At 42.0% G+C, this 27,508-nt stretch overlaps 3 protein-coding genes across 3 annotated transcripts; 1 reads left to right on the top strand and 2 right to left on the bottom strand.

The window, feature by feature from the left end:
• Positions 1–2,474: 2,474 nt before the first annotated feature.
• glcci1a (glucocorticoid induced 1a) lies at positions 2,475–15,154 on the bottom strand. The gene is made up of 9 exons (XM_063898694.1): positions 15,107–15,154; positions 12,135–12,261; positions 9,704–9,798; positions 9,316–9,425; positions 8,260–8,365; positions 7,515–7,667; positions 6,936–7,134; positions 6,524–6,644; positions 2,475–6,346 (listed from the first exon to the last, which is right to left on the bottom strand). The coding sequence occupies exons 1-9, from the start codon at positions 15,152–15,154 to the stop codon at positions 6,082–6,084; spliced, it is 1,224 nt and encodes a 407-aa protein (XP_063754764.1). The 3' UTR covers positions 2,475–6,081.
• umad1 (UBAP1-MVB12-associated (UMA) domain containing 1) lies at positions 14,198–19,223 on the bottom strand. Its single transcript, XM_063899149.1, has 4 exons — positions 19,049–19,223; positions 18,278–18,368; positions 16,386–16,477; positions 14,198–15,908 (listed from the first exon to the last, which is right to left on the bottom strand). The coding sequence occupies exons 2-4, from the start codon at positions 18,357–18,359 to the stop codon at positions 15,621–15,623; spliced, it is 462 nt and encodes a 153-aa protein (XP_063755219.1). The 5' UTR covers positions 18,360–18,368; positions 19,049–19,223; the 3' UTR covers positions 14,198–15,620.
• Positions 19,224–19,607: 384 nt separating this feature from the next.
• Positions 19,608–22,367, top strand: rpa3 (replication protein A3). Its single transcript, XM_063899157.1, has 4 exons — positions 19,608–19,857; positions 19,944–20,018; positions 21,991–22,102; positions 22,186–22,367. The coding sequence occupies exons 1-4, from the start codon at positions 19,759–19,761 to the stop codon at positions 22,266–22,268; spliced, it is 369 nt and encodes a 122-aa protein (XP_063755227.1). The 5' UTR covers positions 19,608–19,758; the 3' UTR covers positions 22,269–22,367.
• Positions 22,368–27,508: the final 5,141 nt, after the last annotated feature.

Here is a 27,508-nt window from a genome sequence, read left to right as displayed (position 1 = left end):
TGAAACATGCACTTCATGTTCTCATTATGTTTCAAATGTTGAGTTTTAGTCCTTTCATTTGCTTCTGTGGACATCTACCGCCACCTGCTGGAGGATGATGCATCAGCAGACATTCCGAAATACCTTCTATGTATCGGGAGGAATTGGGCTTTGTGACCTCTGCTCTATGTTACAAATAAACAACAACACAACAAATACAAACAATAACAGTCAAATGTAATACAAATGTTTGTATAAATATAAGAAGTTTGAGATCTTAAAATTTAAATAAAAAGTTGTTGTTGTTATTATTATTATTATTGTTGTTGTTGTTATTATTATTGTTGTTGTTGTTGTTATTTAGAGGATTGTATTTGCAAGTTTTAAAATACGTTTTTATTTGTGTTATTTTCGGTTCCCCTGAACAAAAGGCCTTTGAGGAAGGGAACACCAGAGGAGTAAGACCTTGTAGGTATGGTTTTCTCGGCGCTTTAAGGCAAATGAATTGCAGGTCTGCAGACTGTCCAAGTGAAGTAGAAAGCAGGGGTCTAAATAATTAAGAGTAATCACAAATGACGGCAAGATCCTTAAAGGCTGTGGTCCAAAGTGAACCAGCAGGTGAGCTGTCTGTCCTCCTGCAGGTGAGCAGTCTGTCCTCCTGCAGGTGAGCTGTCTGTCCTCCTGCAGGTGAGCTGTCTGTCCTCCTGCAGGTGAGCAGTCTGTCCTCCTGCAGGTGAGCTGTCTGTCCTCCTGCAGGTGAGCTGTCTGTCGTCCTGCTGTCGTCCTGCAGGTGAGCAGTCTGTCCTCCTGCAGGTGAGCTGTCCGTCCTCCTGCAGGTGAGCAGTCTGTCGTCCTGCAGGCGAGCAGTCCGTCCTCCTGCAGGTGAGCAGTCTGTCCTCCTGCAGGTGAGCAGTCTGTCCTCCTGCAGGTGAGCGGACTGAATCGTCCCTCCATTAACGCAGAGAACAGATGACAGCGAGTTAAAGCTGGAGTTTGGGACTTATCTAGAAATGAATGTGTGAACATTCAAGCCATTGCCAGAAATCCTTCCATGTTGATTGAACCTATCGCCGCCCTGAGAAGATCTCTGTGATTTACAGTAGCATCGTTATCTGCAACAAAAAGCCAAAACTCTGAGAAAAGTTAGAACTCTGAGAAAAGCTAGGAATCTGAGAAAAGCTAGAACTCTGAGAAAAGTTAGAACTCTGAGAAAAGTTAGGAACTCTAAGAAAAGCTAGGAATCTAAGAAAAGCTAGGAATCTAAGAATATTCAAACCTGAAAAAAACGAAATTCTGAGAATAATGAAAAAAAGTCTGAATTCTTAGAAAAAGGAGAGGCTGCTGAGACTACCCCACCATGTCACCCCCAGCAGCCTCTCTTCAGTTCCTCTGAACTCCAGGTTTATCTTCCAGAAACTTCTCTCTCTCTCCCTCTCTCCCTCTCTCTCTGTCTCTCTCTCCCTCTCTCTCTCTCTCTCTCTCTCTCTCTCTCTCTCTGTCTCTCTCCCTCTCTCTCTCTGTCTCTCTCTCCCTCTCTCTCTCTCTCTCTCCCTCCCTCTCTGTCTCTCTCTCTCTCCCTCTCTCTCTGGTTTCTCCTGTGATAACTCTCGCTGCCAGAGGGGGGAGACAGAGGGGGGAGACAGAGGGCTGCACTTCAGCTTTAAGCAGAAGTTAATTGCATTTCAATTCTTAATTTCTAAAGCTGCATTGCACATTTCTCTGATCGATAGTGTTTATGTTTCTAGTAGTACCTTAGTCTATAGTGTATTTTAAGGTGTATTGTAAATGTACATTGTGTGTAGGTAATTTATATATATAAATAAATGACTGCTGAGATCTATAAATGTACTGTTTGTATTTATTTTCTTTCCTGTTTTTTTAAAGACAGTACTTGAGTAGATGTACTGCTATGTATTACATCGCATCTCTTCTTGTAGGTATTTGTGTGATATCTGTACACACACTAAACATGAAAGGGTTGATCAATGAGGCCCTCTCTTTTCTGTCGGAAACCAGAGCCCGTTGGAGACGTCCCGCCCCTAAGTTTAAGATTAAATACTGAGGTAAAAGACAACATTTGGAAAAAAGTCTGATCAAAAAGTAAAGAAAATTAGGAGAAAAAAAATCAGAATTCTGAGAAAATTCCTCATTTCTGAAAATCCAACATCCTGAGAAATTGTGATTTATCTAATATATATAAAATACTTTCATTTTTGTTCTCAGGATTTCGACCTAAATCCCAGAATTGAAAAAATAAATCTTTCTGCTGAGATCTCAAAAAGGGTTTCACACCTGGCCTTCTTCTGTAACGATTCTTAGTCTTGTGATTGGTCAACCGCAGAGGGATGTCCCGCCCCTTAGCCTATGACGTACAATGTGTACGAGCACTAGCTAATTGGAGCTCGACTGTTCCGTAGTGATGTCACTATGTTCCAGAAGGAGTCCAATAGAACACAGTACAGGAAAGACAAACCCCAGAAGATAAAAAGGGCCCCTTAATTTGAATTAGGATTATTTATTACTAATATTTGTACATTTCCTACAGTACATCATGTCTGTTAGCTGCATCGTTGTGATTATTTATTTATTCAAACACATTTGTCAAAAAGAAAGACGACGTGGACAAATGTCTTTTTTATTGCCGTTGTGCATGAACGCTGCAGGGTACACAGGAAGTGGAGGAGGACCCTCGCTGATGTCACTCGGATTTACTTCACCAACAAAATCCTCCGTATTTAAAACCAAAGGAATGCAAGATGCTCGGTCAAAGATCTGGGGGATGGGGGTGTGGGGGGGGGCAACACGAGGTCTTCCTGTTATTGCACACATTGAAGGGAACCAATGCCAAGTATACTGGGAACACTGGGGAAAGCCAAAGCTCTTTAAGGTGCTGAAATGTGTCCATAAACCACGACACACACACACACACACACACACACACACACACACACACACACACACACACACACACACACACACACACACACACACACACACACACACACACACACACACACACACACACACACACACACACACACACACACACACACACACACACACACACACACACACACACACACACACACACACACACACACACACACACACACACACACACACACACACACACACACACACACACACACACACACACACACACACACACACACACACACACACACACACACACAGAGCGAATCAAAAGGCTGAGAGATATTTTAGGAATGTGTCGGGCTATGTCGGTCTCAGGAATGCTTCAGTGTGCCGGGATGTGAGCGGGTTATCGGTCTGTGGAGCAGGCCGGAGGAAGAAGCTGTGCTAACGGTGTCTACATGCTGCTGCTGACCGAGAGGCCCTAACTGTGGAGCTAATTCTGCAAAACCAGATATTACATTTAATATTCAACAATATCCGTCTGACGTTACATCCACTGGGTATCCAACCCTGCTGCTGACAGACGTGTGTTCAGCAATAATAATGCAGTACGTATATTAAGGTGCCAAATAAAGCTTGTTTTGCTATTTACATATCTTTAAGAAAATGCTAAAAATAATCAGCTCTGCTGTCCGTCACAAAAATGTCTCCCCATGTTTGTTTTGTTGGTATTTCTACCAGAATCCTGTCGTCATTAATTAGTTATAAGTAGAAAAATCCACCAATAAAACAAGTGAACATTTCCTGAAATAAGATGGGACATTTAGATAAATCAGATCCTGTAGTGAGCTGGGAAATCCTCCTCTGAACTATATGTGACCAGATTCAGGAACCATTTGTTAAAGAAGGAGCCAGAAATGCTCAAAAGTTCTCTGGTGATTTTATAATAAAAATGTGGGTTTTTAAAGATTAATTTCTTCAGCTTAAAACAACTCCTGAGATCAGCATAAGATGATGTCAAGAGGCCTGAAGAAGCATTCAGATGCAAACCAGACCCTATCTCTGAAGTTAGCATGTGTTACATCAAGAGTAAAGACACATTCTGCTGAGAGACTTGGCAAGGTTTCAAGCTTCCCCTCAATGTGAACTCATGTTGACCTGTAGTCTGTCCATCCTGCAGCATCCGAAATCTTTGGCTCATAAATCTGAGCTTGAACTTCCTATCTGAGGAGAAAACGCTTGCACAGCTTTACCGCCGCCTGCTCCCCGTCTGCAGGGAAGCTCTGGGAGGGATTGTTTATCTGGGAATGAGAGAGAGGAATGAGTGGATGTGTTCTGCATTGTGGAGCTGCAGATATCTGTATGGACATTCATTCCAGATTACCTGAGTACACACTCTGATTGTAGAATACCTGAAGCGAGGCCCGATGCAGGCACTGTGCAAACAGCCTCCTCTCTGCACATTACGCTTCTCTTTTCCCACACTGGGTTAAACAATAGTCTAGTCTGTGGACACCCCACAGTTTGATGTTAGAAATGTATAGTAGGGGTCTCCAGCACATAGAAACTGCAGGATGCTGACCTGCATATGTTGGGCAATTTGCATTGTAGCTTATATGGACAATAGTTCAACAATTGCATGGTAGATTTGGACAGTTTGGCAGTGGTTTCAGGGGTTGTTGAGTCCATTTCTGACATTTTCAGGATGAAAAATGCCAGTTTTAACCAGAAAGCATCCATATGTGTACTCTCTGTGGCTGATTTAGAGAAGTTATGAGACCAGTGGATACAGAGAGGTCAAGATTAACACCATAACCTCTACTGTGGATGATTACTTATTCCAATAAATAATCAATCTGTCCAATCCACATGATCAAGAGTCCCCTGAATCTTCAAATTTGACCCACCAGGAGTACAAATATGGCCACTTTCTGGTTAAAACTGCTTTTGTTGATCCTGAAAATGCCAGTAATGGACACAGCGTCCTCAATAACCTCCACAACCACTCCTGACCTGTCCAAATCCGCCAATCCAAACATGCTATAACGCTAATTAACACAACCAATGCTAATTGTGCAACATCTGCAGGTCAGCATCCGGCAGCTTCTACGAGCTGGAGACCCCTACTCTACATCTCTATCATAAACCCGGCGTCTAGACCACCATGTGACCCGAACAGGATCCTGATTAGTGTTTTCTAACATCACACAGAAATACACAGGGGGGGGGTATAATATGCGATATATATATATATAGAGAGAGAGAGAGAGCTTATTCATACTGTGGATGTTGAACTGAACACAACACATAATTTAATCTGAAATATACTACCAGTTTAAAATGCATGCCCCCCCAAAAAAACCATCTATCCTCCCCCCCGCTGCTGCATGATGGGTGCATCCACTCAGTATGCAGGACAGGGTTTAAACACAGTGGTCCCCAACCTTTTTTTAGTCTAGCCCCCCCCCCATCGGTGAGTATTCACCTACTCGTGTTTAACCCTTTGTTATAGAGCGGTGCAGGGATGACGTATTTCTGTAGGCCGACCCAGAAGTAAGCTGCACGGGTTCCCTCGACAAAAAGGCAATGTGATTTCTCCGGAGGCTTTTGGAATATTGTGAAATAAGATCTGTGGAAAACGAACGTGTTTGATAAATGTTTGGTTCAGCCGGATAATCTCCACATGTCTACCTACTTTTACGCACATCACTGCTGACGCATCTCTAAATGTCCACCTCAGACCTTATTTCCAGCTATTCTCCAAAACCCTGCGGAGAAATCCCGTTGTTTTGGGGCTCTGGTGCCGCTGCAGCTGGACTGGTTCATAGTAGATCTGTTTACATCACTCAGGTCTCCTAAACCCGGCTCTGCAGTGATGGTACCGGTACGTTAATCCCTAACCATGCACCCATTGTTACCGTTACGTTGCTAGTTGATAAGCACGCCGCCGCGGCATGAACGTGAACTACAGCGGTGTTACACTCAAAACCGTCCACTCGGTAAACGGGGACTCTCGGACACCAGGATGAATTTAAAATGTTTGGTGTGCAAATAAATACAAGTCCCTAATCTACGCCCCCTGCAATCCCCTAAAGTACCCCTAGGGGGGCCCGTTCCCCCGGTTGGGAACCACTGTGTCTTCTTCTTCTTCGTTGGTGGCGGTGGTGTCATGCAGAGATATAGGGGGGGTGCAGGGGACAGAAAAGTCTCAGAGGCCAGCTCTGCTCAGCTGTCTGTGGGGGGGTCTGCAGTCTCTGAGGGGGTTTCCTCCTCGGGGGGCTCGTCTGTGCTGGTGCTGGTGGAGACCTGAGTGGGGGCCCCGTGCAGCGCAGAGGGCCCCGGGAGCTCCGCCTCCTCCGGGGCCGGGGGGAGGGGCAGCAACCCGGGGAGTCGGACCGGGCAGAACGCCGAGCCCGTCGGGATGAAGTTGACTTTGTTCTTGTCGGGGCAGGAAAAGAGGGGGGCCGAGGCCGAGGGGGGGGTCCGGGAGCTGCTGGGGAGAAAAACAGGGAGGTGGAAAAGTTTAAATGTAACGAGGATCAACCCAAGCTGCAGGATGCGGTTCAAATGACGGTGTGAATTATCAGCGGAGGAGCTCAGCGCAGGCGTTTGAACGCCTTGCCTCTCAGGCGTTTGAACGCCTCTCAGGTGTGTCCTCAGGGTTTACCTGCTCTCCTCGAAGGCCTTGATCTTCTCACAGCCCTCCGGCGGCTCCCTCTTGAACATGTAGCTGTTGTTGGGTTTGGGAGAGGAGGCAAACTTAGGCAGAGGAGAGCTGCTGCCGCTGTCTGAGGACACAGAGAGACCAGTATCAGACTGACCAGTATCAGACTGACCAGTATCAGACTGACCAGTATCAGACCTTTGTAAGTTAGAGCAACCTGAGACCTAATCCAACATATTTGTTTTAGTGATGGAGGTTCCAATTAGAGGTCCTACCAGGCTCTAATTAGTGGAACTGGTTCTCCGGTGGTTACAGGTGGAACCAACCTCTAATAGGAACCTAACAGGACTCAATTGAGTGTAAAAGGTGAACCAGTGACCCGTTGACTTCTCCCCCCCCCCCCCCCGCTCTATACCTTTGTCGCGGTCGTACAGCAGCTCCTCGGTGGAGTAGGGGCTGCCGTCATGTGACCCCGGTGGGGGGGCGGGCGATGGGCAGGGCGACAGGCTGGAGCAGCTGCTGGAGCGCCCGGGGGCCGAGGGGGTCTGAGGGTCGACACTGCTGCGCTGCTGGGGGGGGAAGGGGGCCCGCCGCCCGTCAGGGACCTCCAGGGACTGATGAGACACAGGAGAGGAGGCAGGACGCCTCGTTAGTGTTTAAATTGATTTAGAAACGAAAGACGGAATAATACAGTGTGAACAAACACAAATACTTAAGTAAAAAGTGAAATTACAGATTTAAATTAAATAGAATAATAATTATATAAAAATGAGAAATGAAGTACAAGTATTTATCCAAACATAGGAAGTGCAGAGTTAAATTTGCAAGAAGATAAAATACAATAATTATATAAACCAAAGTTAAGTGAAGTCAAAAGCATTTTCCAGACTGAGAAATAAGGAAAATATGAACTAAGTCCACACTGCCCCCGCCCCGGCAGACTGCCTGCACTGATGTTGTTTGAGATAGTAGAGCCCCCCCCCCCCACACACACCTTGAGCTCCTCCTTGTCCCCGTTGTCCCGGATGAAGACCTTCTCCAGCTCATGGTTGATGCCCTCCATGCTGCTGGGGACCCTGGAGATGGAGGGCTTCGGCACCGTGATGTTGGACAGCGGCATCTGGGCCGACTTCGACATAGAAAACTGCTGCACACACACACAGAGAGACACACACACACACACACACACACACACACACACACACACACACACACACACACACACACACACACACACACACACACACACACACACACACACACACACACACACACACACACACACACACACACACACACACACACACACACACACACACACACACACACACACACACACACACACACACACACACACACACACACACACACACACACACACACACACACACACACACACACACACACAGGATGAAATCTGTAGGAGGTGTTTGTTAAAGTATGGCACGTTAAAAGTGTAAAACATACACGCACATACAAATCTAAATACCTGACTCCCATTTGGGTTCATGACATGACCCCCAGAGGCTTTTTTGTGCGTCCTACTATTCTATATATACCTACCAAATTTCAGACCTGCAGGCGAAAGCACATCGAGGGGCTGAATTTTAGGAACGTTATTGGGAGGGCGCTATACCGTTTTTACCAACACTTCAAAAATGAGACCAAGTTTTTTTTACCAACAGATTAAACTCCTCTCCTCACTCAGGACGTATGTTTCAGTAGATCTTAACTCCTACCTGTGTGTGTCTGGCTGTGCAGGTGTGCTGGGGGGGTGCAGGTGATGGTGATGCACTGCAGGGGGGGGGGCAGTCGCTCTTTGCTGAGTGGTCCTCCCTGCTGGAGCTTCACTCTCTGCAGGAGACAGACGGGAACGTTTTATAACTCCAACAGAATGACATGCTTCCTGCACCATCACACCACCGTGTGTGTGTGTGTGTGTGTGTGTGTGTGTGTGTGTGTGTGTGTGTGTGTGTAATGTGAATTGAGATGTCATGAGGAGCGATAAATCGATGCCAAATTTCTGAAGAAATGTGACGCTACTGGTTTTTCTGCAGCACCAGTATGCAGATGGTAATAAAGCACTCCTCTATCAGGATTTGCATATACTGGGTTTTTCTCAGGAAGTCAAAAATAATTCATAATTCCTTCAGATCTTTTTATCTTGCTCTGAAAACATCTCCCCGAAAACCACCAGATTTATATAAAGTTGTAGAGAAATAACTCTCATCATGTGTGAGGTGTTTTTGCCGTGTCATTATCTATAAGAAGAATAAAACAGATGACAGAAATATGTATTATTTAATAACAATAAAAAACCATTTAAAATAAAATACAAAAACAGATAATACATTAAATATTTAAACAGACATAACAGATCATTTAAAATATTAAAGAACATTTATAAGAATAAGAACTGATTATAACAAATAAAAACGATATATATAAAATAATATTAATGCAAATAAAATAAAAAAACTGATGTAAAATATTTAATATTAAAGAGAATATATTATTAATAATAAAAATAAAGATAATAAAAAAGAGGAAATCAAATAATAATAACATGTATTTAAAGAATCATTTAAAATGTAATGGTAAAAGCACACACATAATCAAATATAATGCACACTGAAATAATTATGGAATCAACACCAATATAATATTTCTACCAATACGTCAACAGTCCTCAGCCTGCAGATAAAAAACCTCCCTTCTCTTTCTGTGACTTCATAACCACCTGTAGCTTATGTAAGGAAAAGGTGTGTGGGGGTTACCTGTGTGGATTTATCTCTCAGATCAGTGGCTCGTGCAGAAGGTGGTCGCGAGGCCACAGCCTGGTGAGGTAGGGCCCGGCTATAGAGCCCAGAAGAGCTGCAGACCTACAGGGATTCAGTCCTTTCAGCTGCAGAGGAGAGACAAGAGAGACGTTCGCTGGGAGTCTTAGCCACAGAGAGTTGGCCTGCAGTTGTACGCAGGATGTGTTGGTTAGTTTCAAGCTTTCATCTGCACAACGCAAGCAAGAGACGTTAGCTCAGTATAATAGGAACTCTGGAGCATCTAAATCTGCATCTCTTTGAAGCCTTCTGCTTATTTTGGCTTTTGATTTTGTTCTTTTCAGGCTTTAAACAATGCAGATAAAGGGACAGAGGTTAGCAACACGTATAACCACAGATCATTTACCAGTTTTATTATGTGTTCTGAAAGTATAAGTAGCTCTTGTGCGTGACGCCTCATCCGGACGGTGGTGATCCGGTGTTTTCTGCTCTGAGAGAATCCTGTTAGAGCAGGAGGAGGTCCGGGTCAGTCTCTATCACGCCTCAGGATTACAGACACACTCAGGGACTGATTTAGACCTGGCCGGGATCATCTGAACACGATAAGAAGCTCAACACTGCAGTTCCTCTCCAGAAGGACCCTCGATAATCTACAATAACTCCCTATAAATATAAAACTCAATAAAAGTTTCAGCTTTTATTACAAGTCATTTGGATTTCCTGTGTTTCTCCAGCGTCCCCCCCCCCCCTTGCAGAGCATCACAGCTGACAGTGTGTGTGACTCACCGGAGCCACAGGCCTCGTGTGATTTATGTAACCGCAGTGTGTGTGTGTGTGTGTGTGTGTGTGTGTGTGTGTGTGTGTGTGTGTGTGTGTGTGTGTGTGTGTGTGTGTGTGTGTGTGTGTGTGTGTGTGTGTGTTAAAGTCGCTCAGATCTCAGTTCATTTTTTTTTGTTCATTTGATTGGTGCTGAAAAACTTCTGTGGGATATCAAGGTCAAGTGGTAGTCATGTCACCTCCTGAAACCACAGAGAAACGCTCATGCATTATTCACAGGGCGCTATTTAAAGGAGCATTTCATAGGTTTTAGCATAGAGTCACTGAGGGTACCTTAAGGTTACACGACATTAACGTATTCCTTCTTTGGACATCTTCTCTGAAGTAGAAAAACAAATAAAAGGAGGGGAAGAAGCAGGGGGTTTTCTAGATAAATACAGGCTCAATTCCAAACCGCCCCGTCTATCCGTTCCTGTCAGGCTGTCATTATTAAACTGACCTTTAACCTCATGGTTTCTGAAAAACTATAAGTTGTCTAAAAGTGGGATGCATATTTTCCGTGCATGCCACCAAAGACTAGTTACAAACCCTGCAACCAAAAGAATATCTAAATAATCTCAAATATCCACAGCAGTGTGAACAGACTGGATGATAACGTGAGGAAGTTAGAGCGTAAGAGAGTGTGTGAGTGTGTGTGGTTGGCATTTGTCCAGTACACCGTGCTCTGTGCCACCCTTGCTGGATTCATGCCCTACCTTGATTACCCCGATTAAAATGACCCTGGACTAACAGCAGCATGCATACTATATATTAAAGCATTAAAAGGCTAACAACCCTTCACAGAAGCATGCAGTAAAGACTAGCATGCAGACACATGGTGTTTGCTGGCAGCACTGCAGACACACTACAGATAATGTGGTGTACTTGTACAGGGAGATGTATACTTTGTGTATGAAAGGTAGTATTTGATATGCATGCAGTTGCAGGGGACGGCCTGCTGTGTTTATCTGCTAGGCCCCAGTGTTGCCATAGAGCTGCCAGCTGACGACATATTCTCCCCCTTTCAAAGGAGGTAAACAAGCCCAAAAGTAACGAAATACCAATAACCTTTCGGGGTCTTCAAGGCAGATTCTGCACATCTGGCTAATGATCCAGGTCATGTGGATCAGTTTATATCCGACACAAGAGCTGCATCATCAGGCATCCATTCCCTCACATATTTACCTCATCGTGGCTAGGATAATGCAACGTAATGACAAATGCATCCACTTATCCTGCTTGAATCGCCATTATAGCATGAAAACAACACCAGAACACCCTGAATAGTGATGTGTTAAATAACATTGTGCAGATATCATGGTGGAAACTGGAACATGGTTGCGGGCTATGACAGTGTATATTATGTAATGCATGATTATACCCTACCTTCTCAATGTTTTTACTGCTCCACTAATCACATCCCTGATGTATTATGACCTAATTGTAAAGCAAGATAATTAGCCTAGCACGGAAGGTAGAATCGAAAGCTCGCTGAATTGAATCCTAATCTGGAAAACGTCTAATTTAAAGTGGATTTGGTAATTGCGGAATATATATAAACTGAATCCAGAACTCACATCCGTAATAGGAAAAATACACTCTGCTTTACAATTCGGCTTATATTTCATTCCCAAAATTCCCTAATTTGACTTTAAATGTAATTTGTTTGAGTCGCTTCAGTCGCTGTTTCCTTTAGCTTCCTCTGACCAAAACACAACGTGGCGCCTGATGACGGATGGCTGGGACACTGCTAAAGATGGGATTTTATTTAAATATGAAGTGTTATAGGAAACTAAACACATGCCGAATTTAAGAGAAACTTGGATTTGATCTGAAACAATAAGTAAAGTAGTTTTTAAAAGCGTTTACTCTGTTATATTATTGCACAATCATGGAATTGTCACATTTGTTAAGGTAGTTTGGTAAAGCTTTGCTACGATTAACACATACGACACTAAATTAGCATCAAGCTATTTAAACCATAATGGTTGCATTTTAAGATTAATGTGGATGAAAATTACCTTTACAAACAGGTGAGTAGAGGGGGTGTTCAGGCGAGCTGCAGCTATCCGGCGGAGAGAGCCTCTGTCCGGGCACCAGCCTGCCGTCAGAGCCGCTTCCACCACCGCTCCAGGCGCTCCTGCGTGGCTCCAGGAAGAGGAGGGAGAAGTACTCCGATCATGAAGTAAAAGTAGAAGTACTCCGATCATGAAGTAAAAGTAGAAGTACTCAGAAAATGAAGTAAAAGTAGAAGTACTCAGATCATGAAGTAAAAGTAGAAGTACTCAGATCTTGTACTTCAGTAAAAGTAGAAGTACTCAGATCTGGTACTTGAGTAAAAGTAGAAGTACTCAGGTCTGGTACTTGAGTAGAGTAGAAGTACTCAGATCTTGTATTTGAGTAAAGTAGAAGTACTCAGATTTTGTACTTGAGTAAAGTAGAAGTACTCAGATCTTGTACTTGAGTAAAGTAGAAGTACTCAGATCTTGTACTTGAGTAAAGTAGAAGTACTCAGATCTTGTACTTGATTAAAGTAGAAGTACTCAGGTCTTGTATTTGAGTAAAGTAGAAGTACTCAGGTCTTGTACTTGAGTAAAGTAGAAGTACACAGATCTTGTACTTGAGTAAAGTAGAAGTACTCAGGTCTTGTACTTGAGTAAAGTAGAAGTACTCAGGTCTTGTACTTGAGTAAAGTAGAAGTACTCAGGTCTGGTACTTGAGTAAAGTAGAAGTACTCAGGTCTTGTACTTGAGTAAAGTAGAAGTACTCAGATCTTGTACTTGATTAAAGTAGAAGTACTCAGATCTTGTATTTGAGTAAAGTAGAAGTACTCAGGTCTGGTACTTGAGTAAAGTAGAAGTACTCAGATCTTGTACTTGAGTAAAGTAGAAGTACTCAGATCTTGTACTTGAGTAAAGTAGAAGTACTCAGGTCTGGTACTTGATTAAAGTAGAAGTACTCAGGTCTGGTACTTGAGTAAAGTAGAAGTACTCAGATCTTGTACTTGAGTAAAGTAGAAGTACTCAGGTCTTGTACTTGAGTAAAGTAGAAGTACTCAGGTCTTGTACTTGAGTAAAGTAGAAGTACTCAGGTCTGGTACTTGAGTAAAGTAGAAGTACTCAGATCTTGTACTTGATTAAAGTAGAAGTACTCAGATCTTGTATTTGAGTAAAGTAGAAGTACTCAGGTCTGGTACTTGAGTAAAGTAGAAGTACTCAGATCTTGTACTTGAGTAAAGTAGAAGTACTCAGGTCTTGTACTTGAGTAAAGTAGAAGTACTCAGGTCTTGTACTTGAGTAAAGTAGAAGTACTCAGGTCTGGTACTTGAGTAAAGTAGAAGTACTCAGATCTTGTACTTGAGTAAAGTAGAAGTACTCAGATCTTGTACTTGAGTAAAGTAGAAGTACTCAGATCTTGTACTTGAGTAAAGTAGAAGTACTCAGGTCTTGTACTTGAGTAAAGTAGAAGTACTCAGATCTTGTACTTGAGTAAAGTAGAAGTACTCAGGTCTGGTACTTGAGTAAAGTAGAAGTACTCAGATCTTGTACTTGAGTAAAGTAGAAGTACACAGATTTTGTACTTGAGTAAAGTAGGAGTACTCAGGTCTTGTACTTGAGTAAAGTAGAAGTACTCAGGTCTTGTACTTGAGTAAAGTAGAAGTACTCAGGTCTTGTACTTGAGTAAAGTAGAAGTACTCAGATCTTGTACTTGAGTAAAGTAGAAGTACACAGATTTTGTACTTGAGTAAAGTAGGAGTACTCAGGTCTTGTACTTGAGTAAAGTAGGAGTACTCAGGTCTTGTACTTGATTAAAGTAGAAGTACTCAGATCTTGTATTTGAGTAAAGTAGAAGTACTCAGGTCTTGTACTTGAGTAAAGTAGAAGTACACAGATTTTGTACTTGAGTAAAGTAGAAGTACTCAGCATTAGGGACTGCTATGATGTGAAATGTATTTTCAAACGGTATGTTTTGCATGTATGATATTTAAGTGAAACATGAAGTGGTCTGAATATGAATTCAGGGAAACAGATGGTTCAACCGTTTTTTATGACAGTTACAGTCAGTTCTTTCTCCTAAAAGACCATTAGATGGGGATTGGCTGTTTATTAAAGGCACATCAGGTGTGTTAATGTACAAACAATCCAAAGATACAAAGACATCCTGGGTTCAATCATCCCCCTCTGCATTCTCCGACTAACAACTAGTTTTAAAAGCTCATATTTACACAGTAATCCAGAAGGAAATCCCCCTGGTAATCAGGAGCTGCACATACACACAGGCTGAAGTGATATTTATCAGGAATAAAGCGATTCTGATTCTGATATTTGCTATGATTTTACAGCATTCAACAGCAATACATCACAGGAGATTGTACCTGGATTTATGAAAGGACCATAAATTGTCAAACAATCAAATGATGGCTGAGAGCGTAAAGAGGACGTGCATTAACAACGGCGGGGTAAAAAACACAGAAACTTGAATTACTTTCACCAGAAATGCTCTTTTAAACTCAGGATAATGCTGATGTACCTGCAGTGATTCCATCAGTATAACAACAGAGTTAATTCATATTAATCACAACAAAAATACTACTTTCATTTCAGTATTTCAATGGCTTCTACTCTCAGGTTTTTCAAAATAAAAGCCTGCCAGGAAGGGCAAGTCTTATGGAAACTAGGAAATAAAGAAAGAGGATGTGTTGGGGTTTTTACACAATAAAAATAGGGCTTCATGGGGGAGAGCATGTTGGTTGTACTGGTGGAATAACTGCTGTGTAATTTGTCTTACATTAATATGAATTCATCAAGATAGCAAGTAGGAAATAGGCTTACTTGGTTTCCAGATAAAGTCTCAGCTTTTAAAGAATTACGGAAAGTGATTTTTCCCAGACACTTAAACAGAACAAAACACACACTCTGCAGCATCCAATAACACACAGGTACTAAAGGATTTCAAACCAATCATTGATTAAAGGTAAAACTGATCCTCTTACAGTGAGTACGATGCAGAAGTACAACGTGCAGAAACCAAAGGAAGTCATCACGGTTTCAAGGTTTGACAGAGTGCCATAAACCCAGCAAAGCAAAGACTAAAGGATGAAGCAGACAGAATAAATAAAGCACAAACAAAAGGAAGCAGAACTCAAACATGGTGAGGATTTAAGGAGAAACATTACAGGAAGTCCTGTCATGTTAAATATAGAAATTGCACAAACGCTGTGGTTAGTAAAAACCGTTCATTCAGATACTCCCTACATGCTGCACATAAACAGATCTATGGATTACTTAGTCCTGTCCCATACTTAATGCAGACTGTTTCACTACATGGGAAGGAGTCTGCTCTTTACTTGTAGTAATTACTATAGGTGCAACATCCTAAAGTGACCTGATGCAATTTATTACATTAAAGGCTTGTATATTTGTACTTTCAGCCGCTGGTTTCTGCAGGACAGTCTCTCGAGGGTTCTGGAGCACGGGGTGTGTTCCTGATATCTAAATGTAAACACACTAGGCGTTCTGGAGCACGGAGTTCTCCAGGGTGAAGTCGTACTGGAAGCTGCTCAGGTTGTAGTTGAGGTCTCGGTCCAGCAGCAGGTCGGGGAACAGCGGGAGGCCGACCTGCACCGCCAGGACATGAGGAGCCAGGGAGAAGGGGACATCTCCCAGGAGGTCCGGCAGTTGGGAGGCCGACTCCCCAGCTGAGGGTGAGGGATCTGGGGCTGCTGCTGCTGCAGGAGGAGGAGGGGGGGCAGGACGCTTTATGTCCGAGGGGAGAGCTGGGTAAGGACAGGAGGACTGAGGAGGAGGAGGAGAGTCAGAGTGATGGATTTATCACGGGGGAAACTAGGCTGAGTTCAATCAGTTATTAAAAAAGGAACAAATATTTTTATAAAGAACAATAATGTATAAAAATAAAATACAAATATATAAACATAAACAGTTAAAGGAAGAATACAATAAAATACAATATGTCTAAAAAAGATACATAAAAATGTACGATAAAAGATCAAATCAAATTCAAATATATATAACATTTATATTAACTTTAAAACTAAAAGCAAAAATGTAAATACAAATGAATAAGAATAATACAATATAAAATGAAAGACATTTAAATAAAGACAGGAAGTTACAAAAGATTAAATTAATACAAATTATAATTGAAGTGTTTTTCTTCAATCTGAACTAATTGTCCCCACCACTTTTCCTAACAAGGTGACATCATGCCAGGTTAGCGGGCCGGGCTGCGCGCTAAGCTAAAGGCTAACTCACCTGAGAGGACTGCACGACGACGTACCCGGAGGAGGAGGACTGAGCGATGTTCATGCCCTGCGTCTTCCTCTTCTGCTCCTCCAGCGTCTCTCCTGCACAACCAGGGGGACAACGTTAATCTCAAGGTTCTGAAATACGGGTTAAAGAAACCCTTTCCACTTTCTAGTCTTTGACTTTTGACTGTGATCCTTATTTCCTGAATTGGATTTCTTCTTCTCTGGAATAATTTGTGATGTGTGACATGTCGTTAAAGCACTTCGCACCTGATGTATGAAAAGGGTTATAGAAATAAAGCTTTATTATTATTACATCTGAGGTTATACACCAATTGTATCTTAAATAATGTAAAATAGCCAGACAGGTATTAACATTAAAGTGCTTCTGTACTGTTTTCAGTGTAAAGCAATGGTGATACTATTCTGAACCGAAGAACTACTAAACACATCTTTATTTTAAGGGATTTTCATGTTTAAATGTTGTTAAAATGTCCAAAGATGAAGACATGAGTTCAGCATGAGGTAGTTTACAGTTTATAGACATGAGACGGGGTCATGTGACCTTAGTCATGTGTAAAGGGTTCCTTGATGATGAGGACCGTAAAAACTGAGGCTGATTTTGGGTGAATGTTTTTTTTCAGTTGGAAAGTTTAGAAAGCTGCTTTTTCCAGGTAATAAAAGAAGTTTCCACTCATGAAGAAAAATGTGATTCATTTTTTTCAAAACAGTCACATGGTCTCTGAGGAAATTGCGTAACGTGTGATGCTTCAGATTTCTGTCACACGTTAAAGAAAGACCATGAGACCAGGGTTTCTTGAAAGGCGAAACTTATGATGAAGTTATAAAAACCCTCAAAAATGGAACCATCACACCTACAGTCCTGATGGAACCTTTACATTAAAGAACAAAGAACCACCCTGGGGAAATTCTGGGGTCTCTGCATCTGTTAGGAGCAGCGGGCTGCCATAAGTACGGCCCGGGGAGCAGGGTAGGGAACCGTGCCTTGCTCAGGGACACCTCGGTAGCTTTTGGTCTTTATGGGACTTGAACCAGTGACCTTCCAGTTCCCAAGACAACTCCCCTATGGACTTAGACACCCCCTTCACCAGCCCAAAGTGTGTAAACTGATGTAAATGTTAATACTGAAGGGCATTTCTTTTGGTTTGTTTAAACGTTTTATTCTATTTGATTTGATTTTGTCTAATTTTAATTTATTTGTATTTTACATTCACTTTACCATAGAGCGCCACAGGGAGGATGTATTTCTGTAGGCTGACCCAGAAGTAAGCTGCATGGGTCCCTTCGACAAAAAAGCAATGTGATTTCTCCAGAGGCTTTTGGAATATTGTGAAATAAGATCTGTGGAAACAAACGTGTAAATAAATGTTCTGTCCAGCCGGATAATCTCCACACATCTACCTACCTTTCTCATTTTAGAATCTTAAATCTACTCTCCAGAAGCAAAATGCTAACGTTATACTGATGTGTTTAATGTCGTATAACAAAACGTGATCCATCTCTTAAATTCTGTCAGCCACAGACCTCATTTCGAGCTATTTTCCAAAATCCTACGGAGAAATCCCACTGACTCTGAGACGAGGGAACCGGAACTTGTAAAATGCTGACTCACTCCCGGGTTTTAGGACTCGTTCCTGCGGCACTCTACTTTGTCAGTGTTGTGTATTTACTGTGTTTTTTTACACTGTCATATATTTGTGTTGATCTTTGCATCGTAGTATATTTACAGGCATGTCTCCATCACCAGGAGCCACACTTTAGGCCATGATATATCAAACCTCCAAACCCCATGTTCCCGCTCTTCAGGTCTGCTCTATAAATACTGATGTGTGGGACAGGAATACTTAATCTAACTCCATATGAGATCGAGCTCCTCACCAACGATAACGAAGCCTCCATCTGATTCCTTCTCTGACGGGGATTTCTTCGAGTCTTTACGGAGGCCGAGGAAACTGAACATGATTCTCCTCTGGGAACACAAAGGTTAGAGAGAGAGGTATTCATCTGATAAAGACTATCAGGTTTCACTCAAAGTTTAGGTGTGAGGACAGAAAGGCTCTTCTTGACGAGATGCTATTTATTTCATAGGTTTGGTCTTAAAGCCCATCAACTACTTCAGAGGACACGCGCTTATTTCTGGATACAAAACAGAGAGTTAGGTCATACCTTCTAGTTTTAAGTCGACTAAATATTGTTTGGGACCTGGAGAGCAGAGCTGGGAGAAGTACTCAGATCTTGTACTTGAGTAAAGTAGAAGTACTCAGATCTTGTACTTGAGTAAAGTAGAAGTACTCAGATCTTGTACTTGAGTAAAGTAGAAGTACTCAGATCTTGTACTTGAGTAAAGTAGAAGTACTCAGATCTTGTACTTGAGTAAAGTAGAAGTACTCAGATCTTGTACTTGAGTAAAAGTAGAAGTACTCAGATCTTGTACTTGAGTAAAACTAGAAGTACTCAGATCTTGTACTTGAGTAAAGTAGAAGTACTCAGATCTTGTACTTGAGTAAAAGTAGAAGTACCAGAGTGTATGAATACTCTTTTAAAGTATCTCTTAGTTGAACTTAAGTCCTTGAGTAAATCTACCTCGATACTAAAACTAGTTTTATCAACAAAGACTAAATCCGTTCCTCTGAAAGTGAATCGTCTTACTTTATTCTTCTTCCCCGTAAACTCGGAATCTCAGTTCATGCTTCACTTCTGTGTGAGTGACTTTAAATCCACGCAGTTAATAAGAGTTCATTTAACAAAATAAAACCTCATTTATTTCCTGTTGTTTCTCGTTCCAGGGAAGGTATTGTTATGACACCTCCGTTTCCTGTGTTCGTGTAGAAACGACAACGCTACATATAGTTCCGTTGACCAGTACGTTACATGAAGCGGAACTTTATTATTATTGTTGTTGTTATTATTATTATATTTAAACTGTATTAATTAAAAGTCATTTGTATACCTTTAATGCACTTAATTTCAGTCAGTTCAACTGAATGGTGCGAATCAGTTTAGATAAATAAAAATAATGCTGTATCCTTGTGATAAATGTGGTTTTATTGCTCGTTTTATTTGACGTTTTGTCTAATTGTTTTTCATCTGTAAAGCGTCTTTGAGCGCATCATAAATAAATGCATCATGACTATTATTGTTCCGGGGAAGAACATGTTAGAGCACAGCGGATATGTCGTCTAAAAATGTTAGAGGCGTTCGATTTTAACTCCAGCCGTTGCCGTATAAACAAGCATAGCGGTTTTCAAACGTAAATAGTGAAACTCCACCCGTGTGGGATAACATGTGACTCAAAACGAACTGACTAAAGATTTCCCGCGCAGTGTTGTCTCGTCCAGACTCCAGTGAACAGCTTCAAGATGGCAGGAATATTTGACGTCCCGAAACCCAGAATAATCTGCTCTATGTTGTCCCAGAACATCAACAAACCCGTCTGCTTCGTCGGTCGTGTTGAGAAGGTCTGTGCTAGTTTCTAAAAGTGCAGTTAAAATGTTATTTTAATGGTTAAAAGATGGATAAACGTGTTGATTTCCCGCCATGTTAGGTTCACCCCTCAGGGAAGACGTTCACAGTTTGTGATGGAGAAGGAAAGACAGCGACTGTTGAACTGAACGATCCTGTGAGTACTCTTAATAAATAACGACTTTAATTACATTATGTGTCTTTGACTGCTTGGTAACAACAACCTCTGTATTTCATATTTCAGAACCTCTAATTGTAACCGTGGTAAAGTTAGTTTCGGGTTCGAGAGCCTACAGACATTCCCTCCAGATCTACCGAAAAATAACGGCTGACTTTTCACTAAAACACATTTATTTATTGGAGTTCTTTTATTTGTGTGTTAGTCATAGTGTATGACAGGATCTGTGTCTCCAGCAGGAGGCAGTAAGCCAACACATCTGATAACCTTTCACATGTACCCCAGCTCCTCCAGCAATGCAACATACATAGTCTTATTGAAATCACACATAAAACTAATTCAACAATTCTGAGAAAAGAAGTTTAAAAAATGAATACATTTCAAAAAATGTTTGGAGAAAAAACCTCAGAAACCTCAAAAATGTCAGAAACCATTAATGTCCCCAATAAATGGAAAACAAAATGTCCCTAAAATAAACGTCATGTTTATGGTTCAGAAAATAAAAGTACAAAGAATTTGACAAAAGTTTATTTAATTTAGCCTTTTTTTAAATTCTAATAAATAATCTCAGGAATGCAATTCTTTATGTAATGAAATGTATTTTATTTTCCTTTTTTTCTGATCATTTCGTTTAACATTCAGACAAAGGAGAGTTCTATAGTTCTATAGTTTTATTTTAGAATGGTAATCAAACCATTTTATTGTAGAATCAAATGCTGTGTTGCAGAATACATCTCAAAGAATATTAAGCTGCCAAGTACTTTCTTAATTATATCAAAAAAAACACAACACTTAAAATACACAGAAAATTAAATGAGCATAAAGAACGACTACATTTGAACTCAAACACCCAGAGTAAAATGCACAAATGGTAATAATACATCAATAAAATCCCATTAAAGCGGGGGTGTTCTCTCAAATTCATCGCGGGCCACATTAGCATTGTGGTTGCACTCAGAGGGCTGGTTTTAACTTTAAGACAATATACATATAAAATAATGTGTTGTATTACATTATTGCCTCTGCACTGGATAATTACTGGTTTAGTTAATAACTACATCTGAAAGCAGAAATGTAGGGCAAATAATCGCAAGGGAAAATACGCAACCATTACAACACTGAGTTTGGTAGCATCAACACATAGTTGTGCACTGACATATGGTGCACGTAGACACAGAAATACTGTGGGTGGGGGCACACTGACATTTCTCTGTTAAATAAATCCCATGAATTTTTCAGATTAATTAGCCTTATTATTTTTTAGATCAAACACTATTTAAAGATTTATCATTTGAATTTTGCAATATTTGAATAGTCTGAAAGCCAAGACTTTGAAACCCCGTGTTCCAGACCCTGGTGTGTATCACCTGTCACTCGTTGTCAGGGATGGGGAGGGGGGGTGAGGAGGAGCAGAGAGCAGACGGTGATGGCGGGAGTTTTCCTCCTGCCTTCACAAACTTTACACACGTATTCACAAGTATTGATTGTCTGAATATAGAGAAACACATTCATGAGCTGCAACTCAAGACCTCATCTCTTTCTCAAATCACAAAAGTGGAAGTCACCGTAGTGCAAGTTTTATATCAAACATGAATCCATGCGTCTCTGAAAGAGCCGTAGTGACACCGGACTGTTAACAGCGTGGGTCATTCTGTGAGGATCAGCCGTCTGTCGGTTCTGGTTCCGGTGTTTCTTGTCTCGGTTGCTGAAGCAGACTCTGCTCCATGTTGGTGTTGCTGTAGCTCTGTCTCTCACTGCCTCACTCGACACTGACTGAAGTCGCTTCAGTGCGCATGTCACAAAACGAGATGAATTGTGGGACTTGTGCAGTAAAGCAATTATATAAAAAAATCTGTCCAAACCAGCGTGTGCCCTCAAACCAAAACGCAGATTTCCCCCAAGATCAGCATCACAGTATCACCTCAAACTAAATCCGGTGTGATTCCCCCAGCTGGACGAGGAGCTGAGCGGAGTGGTGGAGGTGATCGGGATGGTGTCCAACAAAGGAGTGATAATGGCCACGACCTACAACATGCTGCGAGAGGACAAGGGCGTCCCTTTTGGTGAGTCTGCTTTATCGTCCCCTCCACGGAGACATCAGCGGCCTGGGTCCTCAGAGAGTCATCGTGTTTTCTGTCCTCCTCAGATCTGGAGCTGTACACTGAAGCACTGAAGGTGATCCATGACTTCCCGCAGCACTACCCGTTTCAGGTGGCTGCCAGTGGATGAGCTCTGGCACTCTGTCGCGTTTCTGTCGTGATGAAAGTTTGTACAAAACGTGTTTATATTAAATAAGTTCTGTCTGTGAAATAAACCTGTGAAGACCAACTTCAGTCGGACATTTGATTTTATTTGCTGCATGAAATTCTCAATCTGTCTCTTCGGTTTATTCGCTGTTTTTTGTAAATCATGCTCTTTGTTCAAAAATACAAATCCTTTTTTTATGTACAGCATAAATAAAATAACCAGCCCAGATAATCACTAAAATAATACATAAACAATCTGAGTTTTATAGAAGTAAAAATCAGTTGTATTCTATACATTCTGCTGGTAAAGTTAAAGCCTAAACCTGACCTTTTTATTCCCAGGTCAGGTCTCACTGGTCTCCAGCTTGAGGTTAAATCAGGATCCATGTATTTATTACCCTAGAATGGAAGTAGTCATCACAGAGCATCTCAAACAGTCCTCCACATGCTTATATACGAGCGCTTTGTTCAGATTGGCCCACGTCCGAGATGATCATGCCTTAGAGGTGAATCACCCTGTTAATCTCATCACATGTATAAAGCTGTCCTGATGCTCCTCCAGGTGATCATACATCCTGTCATACACACTTGTACACCCGGGCTTCGTTATCGGGTCGCCTCGGTCCTGGTCCAATGGTTGTACTTTTTATCTGTCGACTTGCACACTCCATACATGTGCTATGTTCAAAATACAAATCCCATATTTTAACATGCAACATACACACGACAAAACACGTGTTCCCTCCAAAAATGCAAACAGTGGAAAATCCTGAGAGTAATAAATGAACGACTAAATAATAAATGAAGGAATAAAAGTAGGAAGTCCTTCAGAATCTGTTCAGGGGTCTGTAGCGTGATCTTCCAGAGGCGTGTTGGAGGTGTCAGGTTTTAATTTGTATCCTCTCCTCCAGCAGGATGATTAACAACCCGCTCTTCAGGGTCCTCACATCAGACGGGATCAAGGAGGAAATGATGGCGGTGAAATATCGCTGTGCAGAAAACACAGTGTATATCACTCCGGGGGGGGGCACTGTCAGGCGGGTAAAAGAAGCGCACCCTTTCTGTAGCCTGGGGGGGTGGGGGGGGCAGCTGCCATGTTCCTGCAAGTCCAGACAACTGCTGCTACACACACACACACACACATTTATAAAAAACATCTCAAAAGTCAAAATGAAAAAAGAATCTGATTCTTTTTTTCCAAACATTTATTGAAATGACTTTTTCAATATTTATTTTTAACATTCATTCAGAGGAAGAAGTCAGAAAAATGCCTTAAAAAAAAGCAGAATGTAGAAATGGAAATAAGGTCCCGAGCTCCTCCAACAACGCAATATATTATAGTCTTATATAAATAAGAAGTAAAACAATAAAACAATTCTGAGAAAAAAGTCAGAACAAATACATTTCAAAATGTTTGGAGAAAATTGAGAGAACAATTAATTCCCCAAACATCAGAAAAATGTAGAACAAAAAGTTCCCAAAATAAACTTCATGTTTTATAACTGCTCAGAAAAGAATGATGGAGAGAAGGGTTAGTGGGTTTAGTTCCACTTCTCTCCTCGGGGGTCTTTCAGAACAAGTCTGATTATTTATTTTATTCAGATCATTTTTTTACATTTGACTTTTTCTGAAGAAAGTCATAAAGAACTCATTTCAAAAGAAGTTCGGAAGAAAGAAAACTAAGTGTAGAAGAATGAATGTGTTGTTTAGTCATCAGGCGAGATGATGTCCACGTTTTATTTCACTTGGATTTGTTCTCACAATTCTAATTACTCTCAGAGTTCTGGAAAAAACTCAAAACAAAAACAACAAAATCTCACTTTTTTTTCCAGAAGAAAATCATTATTTTTACTTATTTTCTTTCAACGTTTTTTTGTAAATTCAGACTTTTTTCTCATAATTTTGACCTCAACACAGACTTCTATAAAAAACTGAAAAGTAAGAAATAAAGTCACTTCTGTATATTCTGAACGTGGACGCTGCATGCTGCTGTTTATCTAAGCGTCTGAGAGGTGATTTAAAGCAGGGGAAATTCTTGGAGGAAGTTAACAGCTCTGAGGGCAGAGTGAGGCACGTTCCCCTGAGAGCCGGCCCTCAAACTGTCCAATAAAATAATACTCCTAATGCTGCAAAAAAGCAATTACCCCCCCACCCCCAATTCATCATCTCACTCCTGATGCGCCTGCTTCTGTTCTCTGGACTGAGTCGTCATCTGTCATAATAATGTCCCCCCCCCCCCCCCCCTTACGTGAAGTGTTCCTCTGCAGGTCTGGTTTATGGTTCAGCTTGTTAACCGTGCAATGACCACAGTAACTGCCTCATAACCCCCCCCCCCCCAACTTTGTAACCCATTATCATACCTCAGGAGCAGCCGTGGGAAGTACTTTTACTCTAGATTCTGAATGCAGGACTTTCACTCGTAATGAAGTATTGAGGTTCTGTTACTGAAGTAGAGCTTCTGAATCCCTGAGTTCATATCCCACATACCGAGCCGGACCCTGATCTTTGAAATAGTCTGCAGCTCGTCCTGATGCAATGTGAGCCAACATGTCTCCTGCACATCTATCAGGCCTGTTGCAGTCTGAAGCGCCACGGGGATCTCCTGCTGAGGATCGGGTTCACAGAGACTCCAAAGCTGCAGCTCCTGGTGTAAACTGTCCACAGGCTCTAAAGCTGTCTCTGCAGACGGGTGCTGCGGAGGATATATAGCAGCGTGTGGCACTTTGAAGTTTCACTGAAACAATGCTTCTCCCTCTGAAGCATAGGAGTTCAGCTCCATGTGGGCCCCGAGCAGAGCGGCTCGGGCAGGTCTATGGGGAGGCATTTGTCACATCAAAGCCCGGCAGACTTATCGTTTTTAGGAGAGAAACCAGAACGCTATGAGAAATAAAATACCATGTTGAAGGATGGCTTTTGCATTGCGTCATCTTCCCCAGTCATGTAACGTGTGCTAAGCGGTGGGGCTAACAGTTATCACATGCAACAGAGAGAGGGAGTCTGTGGGGGTCAGGGGGAAGACTTGCTGGTAGAGCTGAACCTGTTCCCAGGGTCAGAGTCTCCCACTTTCTGAATGAATTCCCTCTCTTATTGGGTTTGTTTTGGGACGGGCTCTGGCAGCTGTAGAAAGCCCGCGGGTCTTATGAAAATATGTTGACCTGCGACAGGAAGCTCCGTCCAAACTGTCCGTCTGCTGCTGTCGCCGCCCGGCTGTGTTGTTAGTGCAGATCTGTGTGTGTGTGTGTGTGTGTGTGTGTGTGTCTCTGCAGGGTGAGGGCAGTGTAGACCTGTGTGTGTGTGTGTGTGTGTGTCTGTCTGCAGGGTGAGGGCAGTGCAGACCTGTGTGTGTGTGTGTGTGTGTGTGTGTGTGTGTGTGTGTGTGTGTGTGTGTGTGTGTGTGTGTGTGTGTCTGCAGACTGAGGGAAGTGCAGATCTGTGTGTGTGTGTGTGTGTGTGTGTGTGTGTGTGTGTGTGTGTGTGTGTGTGTGTGTGTCTGCAGGGTGAGGGCAGTGCAGACCTGTGTGTGTGTATGTGTGTGTGTGTGTGTGTGTGTGTGTGTGTGTGTGTGTGTGTGTGTGTGTGTGTGTGTGTGTGTGTGTGTGTGTGTCTCTGTCTGCAGGGTGAGGGCAGTGCAGACCTGTGTGTGTGTGTGTGTGTGTGTGTGTGTGTGTGTGTGTGTGTGTGTGTGTGTGTGTGTGTGTGTGTGTGTGTGTGTGTCTGCAGACTGAGGGAAGTGCAGATCTGTGTGTGTGTGTGTGTGTGTGTGTGTGTGTGTGTGTGTGTGTGTGTGTGTGTGTGTGTGTGTGTGTGTGTGTGTGTGTGTGTGTGTGTGTCTGCAGACTGAGGGAAGTGCAGATCTGTGTGTGTGTGTGTGTGTGTGTGTGTGTGTGTGTGTGTGTGTGTGTGTGTGTGTGTGTGTGTGTGTGTGTGTGTGTGTGTGTGTGTGTGTGTACAGTCAGCGGTAAAATGTAGGAATCAGTCCCAAGCTCCTCCAACAACACAGCATAGTCTCGTCTATAAAAAAAATACATTTCAAAAATATTTTTATCAGAAAATCTAAATGTTTAAAAATAAATGTATTTTTTTACTACAGTAACTGTTCAGAAAAGAATATGACACACAATTTAGAAAAAACTTTTTTCAGATTCTTTTTAACCTTTGACTTTTTTCTCAGAATTCTGAAGAAAGTCAAAAGCAGTTCAGAACATTTTAAAACAAAACGTCCAAAAATAAATGCTATGTTTCTCAGGAGAGATTATCCAGTGTTAGATACACACCTCTAACACTCTTATATTTGCTCTTGCATGACATCTGCAGGAACTCTTTTTAGATAACAACCTTTCCTTGATGGGTTTATTCTCAGGAACACAGCTGTTTCGGGGTTTTAAGCATGGGGGATAGATATTGCAAATCAAACTCTGTCAATCACAGGAAGCCCCGCCCTAAATCATACCTTGCTTTAGCTTCTATTTTACTCTCAATGTGACCATACTTTACTAAATGAACACCAAGCTTTATCGAAGAAGACCTCAAACTAGAGATTGAGACCATCAGGCAAAGAGGAAACCGAAACATTTGTCTCATAGACTTCTACACAATCTGGCTTCTTTCTGCTGCCCCCTGCTGGATATCAAAAAGAATGCAGGTATTACGTCCTTCAAAATTGCCCTTTGACACAAACACATGTGCTTATGCATGCTAAAGCTAATGGCTCTGTGTTAGCTGGGTGTGCAGCATGTTAGCCATGGACGTCATATTTGTGTTTACTGTTTGGTGTCGAGGACAATAGGAGGAACATTTGGCGAGAGTACACTCAGGTTAGTTTATTTCAGTCTCCAGTTCTTTCACTGAACAGGAATAACTCAGGGGCTAAATCTGAAGCTAGCATGCATCTAACCTTGTATTTCTCCAGATCAAAATCCTGTAAAATGTGTGTTAAGGTGTGTTTATGGTCAGCAGTTTCTTATAAGTGCATAATCTGTGCAGGAATGTTTTCCAGGGAATATTGACTGAATGATTGGTAACTTCTCAGAGCGGCAGGTCTCCGACATATCGATGATTGATGTGAGGAATTGGGCGTGAGGCCTTATCTGATGCTGTCTCTATGAATTATGGGAGCAGCTAATAGAAGTTTCTCATACCGACATCCAGCAGGTACACATTCTCTCAGCCGCCCAGGTATCCACTCAGCATACGACTCCATAAAGATTAGCTTTAAAACATCCT

The sequence above is a fragment of the Eleginops maclovinus genome, chromosome 13 (genome assembly GCF_036324505.1).
Source record: "Eleginops maclovinus isolate JMC-PN-2008 ecotype Puerto Natales chromosome 13, JC_Emac_rtc_rv5, whole genome shotgun sequence".
Taxonomy (NCBI): Eukaryota; Metazoa; Chordata; class Actinopteri; order Perciformes; family Eleginopidae; genus Eleginops; species Eleginops maclovinus.
This window is presented reverse-complemented; position numbering and strand designations above follow the sequence as displayed.

Coding starts and splice junctions, on each gene's coding strand:
- rpa3 (XM_063899157.1), top strand. CDS start 19,759: ATGGCAGGAATATTTGACGTCCCGAAACCCAGAATAATCTGCTCTATG. Junction 19,858..19,943: donor TCGTCGGTCGTGTTGAGAAG/GTCTGTGCTAGT, acceptor CCGCCATGTTAG/GTTCACCCCTCAGGGAAGAC. Junction 22,103..22,185: donor GGACAAGGGCGTCCCTTTTG/GTGAGTCTGCTT, acceptor TGTCCTCCTCAG/ATCTGGAGCTGTACACTGAA.
- glcci1a (XM_063898694.1), bottom strand. CDS start 15,154: ATGACTTCCTTTGGTTTCTGCACGTTGTACTTCTGCATCGTACTCACT. Junction 12,262..15,106: donor ACTTCTGCATCGTACTCACT/GTAAGAGGATCA, acceptor CTCTTCCTGGAG/CCACGCAGGAGCGCCTGGAG. Junction 6,347..6,523: donor AAGGCCTTCGAGGAGAGCAG/GTAAACCCTGAG, acceptor TCTCCCCAGCAG/CTCCCGGACCCCCCCCTCGG.
- umad1 (XM_063899149.1), bottom strand. CDS start 18,359: ATGTTCAGTTTCCTCGGCCTCCGTAAAGACTCGAAGAAATCCCCGTCA. Junction 16,478..18,277: donor TGGAGGCTTCGTTATCGTTG/GTGAGGAGCTCG, acceptor CTGGTTGTGCAG/GAGAGACGCTGGAGGAGCAG. Junction 15,909..16,385: donor TCGTCGTGCAGTCCTCTCAG/GTGAGTTAGCCT, acceptor CCTCCTCCTCAG/TCCTCCTGTCCTTACCCAGC.